The sequence below is a fragment of the Hevea brasiliensis genome, chromosome 1 (assembly GCF_030052815.1).
Source record: "Hevea brasiliensis isolate MT/VB/25A 57/8 chromosome 1, ASM3005281v1, whole genome shotgun sequence".
Taxonomy (NCBI): domain Eukaryota; kingdom Viridiplantae; phylum Streptophyta; class Magnoliopsida; order Malpighiales; family Euphorbiaceae; genus Hevea; species Hevea brasiliensis.
The window spans coordinates 77616513-77624910 of record NC_079493.1 but is presented as its reverse complement, the minus strand read 5'-3'; the positions used below and the strand labels follow the sequence as shown (position 1 = coordinate 77624910).

General features: G+C 36.7%; 1 protein-coding gene across 1 annotated transcript; it reads right to left on the bottom strand.

Annotated features, from left to right (window-relative positions):
• Window positions 1-4401: 4401 nt before the first annotated feature.
• LOC131183175 (uncharacterized) lies at window positions 4402-6065 on the bottom strand. Its single transcript, XM_058153407.1, has 2 exons — window positions 5955-6065; window positions 4402-4884 (listed from the first exon to the last, which is right to left on the bottom strand). The coding sequence occupies exons 1-2, from the start codon at window positions 6063-6065 to the stop codon at window positions 4402-4404; spliced, it is 594 nt and encodes a 197-aa protein (XP_058009390.1).
• Between the last annotated feature and the right edge of the window lie 2333 nt (window positions 6066-8398).

Below are 8398 nucleotides of genomic sequence, written 5' to 3'. Positions count from 1 at the left end.
GTGAATAGTGACACCAAAACTTGAAAATTCAAAATTTGAAATTAGAAATGCATCTAGGGGACTTTAAATTGCAATTGGCAATTAATACTAGCAAATGTAAAACTAAAAATGTGGGATCTTGGTGTAATTAGAATTAATATATCCATTAAGTATAAAAAGGTCAACATTTTGGGTTGACTAGTAAGGTGAATAGTAATCAAAATGATTAGTAAATTAAGATGAAGACCTAGAACCAATTCTAAGCTTAAATGCTTAGAATTGTATGACAAATGTGGACTATGCATCCTAGTCAAAATTGTTAAAAAGAAATTAAGGCCACAAATTTGAAATCCATGAAATATTTATGGATTACTTGAAACATGAAAAATAAGTCACCAAATTGATGTGAATAATTAGTTAAGGCTTATATGCCCATCACAAATGGAATTCATAACATATTAATAACTCAACTTGAAATATAAAAATTGTAATTATATGAGTAGATTCTTGAATGTATAAATGAGAAAAGAAAAATGTTTTGAGTACAATGGTATAAAAGGATAATTGATGTGAATTGTGATCATATAAATGATCAAATGAATGTATGAATTATAATCGAAATTTATCATGAAATAATGAAGTCATAAAATATAATATATTAATATTTAATGATATTATGTGCCCTTGTATTGCCTAGACATGTGTATCAGATTGGATAGTTTGGCATGCCAATAGGGTATTGTTTTAGCAGTACTGCAAAGGCTTTATGCCTATATTCATAGCTCTATGCCCGTATTCATGGCTCTTATGCCCGTATTCATGGCTTTTATGCCCGATTATGTGATATCATGGCTTTTTAGCCATACTGACTGCATACGTGGTTGACGTTCTGCGTCCCATGGTATGACGGCCCGAGGCACCGCGGTGTCCAGAGCCAACGACCCGTTATCCAGTTTAGTCAGTCTGTCGTAGGTTACTTGGGCAGTGTAATTTATTAAAATAAATTAAGACTATTAGTAATTAAAAATATTAGAAATCAAATGAATGAGTTAATAAGACTTCAAAAGAATTAGTTACAATTTATGAAATGATCCAAACCACATAAAAATTGTTAAGTAAAATGATAAAAGAGTTGCAAAAATAGGTATAACTTAACTAAATATTTTAAATGTACCTTCTATTGCCATATAAATATAAACTGAGTATTTTTATTAATTCTGTATGTTGTACATTATCCCTGTGAATTTCGGAATTAAACGCTTTCAAAGCGAAACAAATGAGAACAAAAGATAATTAATATTAGACACATTGTATTAAATTAAATTGATTCTTAAATATTCAAATTATGCTTCGTTCTTTCTTTATTTGTATATTTTATTTTCTTGTTCTATTATTGCACCACTAAGCAGCAATGCTTAGCGCGATGGATTTGTTTCCTCGCGCAGGTACCTTGACTAAGATTTTGGAGTCGGATCTGCGAAGTGGTGGAGTATTCAAGGTTGTCACCTCCTCGAATGCATGTAGATAGGGCCCATATAGATCATATTTTGTATTTAGTATAAAATGCTAGATATTGTATTATAATGTAGATTATGAGCAGGTAATTAATAGAAATGTAATGTAATTTAATAAATTAGCTTTTTCATATGTAATTAATTTATATATCATGTAAATTATGAAATTATGTAAATTAAAGAAATTTGAAAATTTTACTTATGTGATTTGAGCATGAATGAGATTGTATGGATTCGAAGACAGATTTGAAATATATAGATAATGCATGGAAATGAATATGAAATTGAGATATATGAATGAGATGGTTATGAAAATAATTGATGAGATTTTATTTGTAAAATATTATTGAAACTTTTAAACAGGTAAATAGTAAAATACGTCAACTGGTAATAAAATAGGGGAAACTCCGCTGGTTTCTCCATCGAAAAATAATTAATATTAAAATATAATGAGATCAAACTATGAAAGGAATAAAGTAAGATAAGATAGGGTGCTCCGGCACCGAATGTAGCACACTTTGCTCGGCTATACTGTAGTCGGGTGAGGGGTGTTACAGGAGGTATCTGTCCCAACTTCCCTCAAACTCAATAACACAACTCCTCAGCATATCCTCAAGAACCTATCACATATTTCATGTTATTACTATCATTTCAATTTAATATTTGTAATAATTCAATAGGTATTAAAGTTTACCTGGATTACTCGTTCTAACTTTCCATCCGTCTGAGGATGAAAAGCCGTGCTAAAATGGAGTTGTGTGCCTAAAGCTTCATGTAACTTCTTCCAAAATTTGGATGTGAACCTCGGGTCTCTATCGGATATGATGGAAAGTGAGATTCCATACAGTCTAACTATCTCACTAATATACAACTCTGCTAGCTTCTCCAGTGAGTAGTCATTTCTAACTAGCAAAAAATGAGCTGATTTAGTCAATCTATTTACTATCACCCATATTGTATCATGTTTCTTTTGGGTGAAAGGTAAGCCATTAACAAAATCCATGGTGACCCGATCCCATTTCCATTCAGGTATGCTAATGGGCTGTAACAAACCTGATAGAGCTTGATATTCTACATTGACTTGCTGAAATGTCAAGCATCTAGTTACATAGTCAGCTATGTCCTTCTTCATACTAGGCCACCAGTAGTGAGGCTTCAGATCATGGTACATTTTTTGTGCTTCCTGGGTGCATAGCATAAACATTGGTGTGTACCTCTTTCAGAATGCTGGTCTTCAATTCCCCATTATCTGGTACACACACTTTTCCTTTGTAGTACAAACACCATCTGCTTTTACCTCATAATTAATTTCTTTCCCTTCTGGGATTTTTCCCGTTATAACTATTAGCTTCTCATCTACCTTCTGCCCATCCTAAATCTATTGTAGCAAGTTTGGCCTTACTTACAACTCAGCCAAAATAGCTTCATCATGAGCTAAGGACAAACAGGCATTCAAAGATCTCAATACTGTAATGGACTTTCTGCTCAAGGCATTAACAACTACATTTGCTTCCTAGGATGGTAGTCAATCACACAGTCATAGTCCTTCAGAAACTCAATCTACCACCTCTATCTAAGGTTGAGCTCCTTCTGGGTTGGCAAATATTTTAGACTTTTGTGGTCTGTGTAAATGTAACACTTTTCCCCATACAAGTAATGCCTCCATATCTTCAGTGCAAATATAATCACTGCTAGCTCCAGATCATGAGTAGGGTAGTTCTGTTTATGTGGCCTTAACTACCTTGAAGCATAGGTAACCACTTTTCCCTCTTGCATCAAAACACACCTTAGCCCATTATATGAGGCATCACTGTAGACCACAAAATCCTTCCTAGATATTGGCTGTGTTAATGCTAGCGCCCCTGTCAACATAACCTTCAACCTCTCAAAACTGGCCTGACACTTGTCATTCCAGTCAAATCTGACATTTTTATGTAGCAACTTGGTTAGTGGAGCAGCTATCAGGGAAAACCCCTTCATAAACCTTTTATAATAACCAGCTAGCCCCAAGAAGCTTCTGACTTCAGTTGCATTTCTAAGAGACTTCCATTCCATCACTGCTTCAATCTTCTTGAGATCTACTCTAATCCCATCAGCTGATACTATATGTCCAAGAAAGGAGATCTCACTCAACCAGAAGTCACACTTGGACAACTTAGCATACAGTTTCTTCTCTCTCAGAGTTTGCAAAACAATCCTCAAATGCTCATCATGTTCTTCTCTATTCTTAGAATACTCTAGCATATCATCAATGAAGACCACTACAAACAGATCTAAGTATGGATGGAAGATACGATTCATAAGGTCTATGAAATCTACTGGTGCATTTGTCAATCCAAACGGCATTACCAGGAATTCCTAGTGCCCATACTGAGTCCTAAATGCAGTCTTAGGCACATCTGCATCCTTAACCCTCAGCTGATGATACCCTGATCTGAGATCAATCTTGGAAAATATGCCTGCTCCCTTCAATTGATCAAATAGATCATCAATTCTTGGTAATGGATACTTGTTCTTCATAGTTACTTTGTTTAACTGCCAGTAGTCAATGCATAACCTCAAAGTCCCATACTTCTTTTTCATAAACAGCACCAGAGCTCCCCACTATGACACACTGGGGCGTATGAACCCCTTATCCAACAACTCCTGCAACTAGATTTTCAGCTCCTTCAGTTCAGTGGGTGCCATCCTATAAGGAGCAATGGAGATTGGCACGTTACCCAGCAATACCTTAATAGCAAATTCTACTTTCCTTTCTGGTGGTAAACTAAGTAATTCTTCAGGGAAGTCATTCACCGTAGGAATGTCCTGAAGACTAGATCTAGCCTTTCTGGTATCAACCACATGTGCTAGGTAGGCTTCACAACCCTTCCTTATCAGTCTTCTTGCAACAGTGGCTAAGATGACATTAGACAAAAAAATCTGCCCTTTCCCCTATAACTGTTATCTCATCATTTTCAGGAGTTTTCAATGTAATCCTCTTTAATCTACAATCCACTATTGCCTGATGACGTGACAACCAATCTATTCCCAAGATCAAGTCAAACTCATGGAAAGGCAATTCAATCAGGTCTGCCGAGAACTTATACCCCTGAATCCTGAATGGGAAACCTTTGCACACTCTATTTACCACCACACTATGCTCTAGTGGGTTTGTGACCAATATGTCTTGGTCACTTTCCTCTACTTGAATTCCCCTTTTCATGGGTAACTCGATGCAGATGTATAAATGTGTGGATCCTGGATCCACTAATACATGCAAAGGTATGTCATAGAGAGAGAACATACCCCTGATGATGTCTGGAGCGTCTTGCTCCATTGGAGCTCTCATGGCATACGCCCTTGTAGGTGCCCTAGCCTCTGGCTTCTCAATTGACTCTATTTCTGGCCTCTGTGATGTACCAGCTACCTCAGATTTACCCAGCCTTCTACCCCTTTGAGCTGTAGGGGCAGGCCTATCTGCCGATGCTGGAGTAGTTATATTAGTCCTCCTTGGGCAATCTCTGATCTGATGCTTTATAGACCCACACTGAAAGTATCCCATAGTCACTCATGAACATTCCCCCTTATGCCACTTTTGGCAGTATGGACACGCTGAAGAGATTACTGGGGCTGGTCCCCTAAACGCTGTCGCTGAAGAGCTACTCACTGATGGTGTGGACTAGCCTCTCCTCGCTATGAACTAAGATCTGGGCCTTTGGAACTGGCCCTGACCTTGTGGCTGACTAGTAATCTAGGTAAGAGGACCTCTGAACTTCTTACTAGGAGTAGAGGATGCACTGGTCTAACCCGGACCTCTCTTCTGTTGTCTCTCCCTTCTATTCTGCTCATTAATTCTGACTCTTGCTACTTTCAGTGCAGGTGCCACCAGTTTTGCAAAATCTGAAATCCCTTAAGCTGTTATCATAATCTTGATGTTGTCATTCAACCCTTCTTCGAATCTTCTACACCTTTTAGCTTCTGTGGGTACTATTTCCCTGCCATACTGACTCAATCTGACAAATTCACGCTCATATTCTGCCACTATCAGTTGTCTCTGCCTCAAACTGATGAATTCTCTTCTTTTCTTTTCTAAGTACACACTACTGATGTATTTCTTTCTGAACTCTGAAAGAAAAAACTCCCATGTGATCTGCTCTGGTTTCATCTCCCTCGATACTATGTCCCACCACTAGTATGCATCATCCTGAAGCAGGGACATAGCACCCTCTAGATTTTGCTCTAGGGTGTAGTGGAGTTGTCTTAACATCCTTCCCATTCTATCTAGCCAATTTTCAGCTGCCACCGGGTCATCTTCTTTCTTTCCCAGGAAATCCACAACCCCATATTTTCTTAGTTTCTCCAAATAGGACTTCTGTGGTGGTGGTGGAGGTTGCGGCTGTGGCTGTGGTGTGGGATAACCCTCATCATCTACCGGTAGAATTCAGTCATTTGCTGAAAGAGGGCAAATTGAGGCTGTACAGGTGCTTCAGCAGCTAGTGGAGCAGGTTCTCCCCTGCCTCCAGCATCAGCCATGGGTGGAGCATGGCTCTGCACCTCTTCCTCAACCACTCTCTGCGATGTCGGGTCCATATGCTAACCAAAACAATCAAAGAAAAATAGATCTGCATTAGTGTCGCCTCAACTCTTACAAATGCAATGCATGGTACGAACTCTATATAGAACTAGAAACACCTAAACCGTGCTCTGATACCACTAGTAACACCCCTTACCTATCTACAGTGTAACTGAGCAAGACATGTCACACAGTGTGCCGGAGCATCTTATCTTATCTTATTTCAATTTCTAGTTTTTAATTTATTTATTAAAAGCCCCTAACTGAAGTTTATGCCATTTATTGAAATTTTGAATTTATTTGGGATTCTAAAAATTTTACAAAAAATCCGACAGAGTGCCGACTAAAAATTGAGAAAACAGTTCTTGGGAACCTGCTAAAAAAATCCTTCCAATATATTCTTTAAATCTCAACTCCAATCAACTTTAACTAATTTTCATCAAATCCCAATATTGCAAATCATAATTTCATATATAAACAAAATTCATACTCAAATTTCAAAAATAAAATATAGAAATCTCGTTAATTACATAATTTGCATTAGTTACAGGAGTTTACAATTCACATGGCGAAATGAAAATCTAAGTACAAAATACAAAATACAAAATACAGAACAAAATCCTAGAGTCTTACCAAGAACACTACAGAAGTGGTGACATTGTACACTATGCAGATCCGAACGCTCACCAAGTCTGAGGTCTACTAGGCTCTCTATCAGTCTTACCAGTACCTACGCATTGCAAAAGCGAAGCCCTAAGCAATACAGCTTAGTGGTGCCAATATAAAATAAAAATAAACTAAATAAATAAATATGCAGATATTATAATATCATTTCATGCAGAATGAATTTATGATAATTGTTCATAATAGTATAACTTTTATTAGATTATGTGTTCATTATCGGGTTATAATTTATTAAGTCTTATTTCAGTTGCCCAAGTAACCTATACTAGTCGACTGTATTGGATAAATGGGTAAATTGGCACTAGGTACCAAGTACCTCAGGCCATCACACCATCGGTCACATAGTATCTGCCAGGTGTGCAACAGAACAGCTAACAAGCCATATAAGCAATCAGGCATAAAGCCGAATGTATCAATCATAACAAAATGGCAATAGGCCATAATATTATAATATGACATAAAATATCACAAATCACATAATGGCATAAAGCCATGTGCAGTACTGCTATCAGTAACTCTATTGGCATGCTAACCTATCCAAACCAATCATCATTGGCATACTAGGGCATTTTATAAAGTTAATTATTTAATTTCTTGCATTTGAGGTTTGGTAGTTACTATTCATACACAAATATTGACTTTTTCATACATAATAGATTTGTTAATTCTAGTTCCACCAAGAAACCACATTTTGAACTTTATACTTATTGGCATTAGTTGCCAAACTCAATTCATAGTCCATTGATTGTTATTTCAAATTCCCAAATTTCATGGTCCATGTTTACTATTCCATTGGACCAATCTACAATGGAAATTTAGCTAAACTTTCTTCATAAAAGTTGTTCCTTTATGTGTCTTCTTCAATTCCCTTTTTGAACCACTCCATTTAGAGTTTTTTTAACTCAAGTTATGGCATTTTTACCATAACTGACTAGATAGGTCAATACCTAGAATTTCTGGGCATAAATTGGTTCTGGCAGTTTTAGTGTCCTGAATTTAGCTAGCAATTTGAATTAGTTATGTTCAAAATTTGAGTTTCTGCTCTTCATGAAAGTTGTTCTAAATTGTCTTAGATTTCCATTGGTATAAAAATCAGGTCATTTAGACCTCTCTACTTAAAGTTATGGGTAAATGAACAAACACTGTTCATGTGGTCAATTTCTAGGTCCAGTCTGTTGGTTACCCTGATTGAGGTAGAATTTAGGTCATCCTAAGTGGGTTTTCTGGCCATGATTTCTTCATAAAAAATGTGTCATTATGTGTCTAGTTTCACTTCCAATTGGCCTTGCACCAATTGAAGCTTCATAAGTCAAGTTATTATAGCCTAATCACACTGGACTCAAGTCTAGAAATTCTGGCACAACAGGGGCAGCATACCAAATCAATTCTTAGTACTACAATTCATTTCAAATCATGGTCAATTCACCTCAAATGGTCACTAATTGGCCATTAGAACACTAATTAAACTTCAGAGCACAAAATTCCCAATTTAGTCACAAAACCCTAACTTCAAATCCCTAGTTCATGCATACACTATACAATTCATGTGATTTTTCCATTTCAACTCCAACATACACCTCATTGGGCATTAGTAGACATGTTAAATTTAATCAAAATCATCATACCCTAAAGTCCTTCATGGCTGCCGAAAATGCATGGTACCCTA

What these genes read in the sequence shown, in the direction of transcription:
- LOC131183175 (XM_058153407.1), bottom strand. Translation starts at nt 6,065, where the DNA reads ATGGACCCGACATCGCAGAGAGTGGTTGAGGAAGAGGTGCAGAGCCAT. An exon ending in CACTAGCTGCTGAAGCACCT is followed by an intron (nt 4,885 to 5,954) that starts GTACAGCCTCAA and finishes GGTACATCACAG; the next exon opens with AGGCCAGAAATAGAGTCAAT.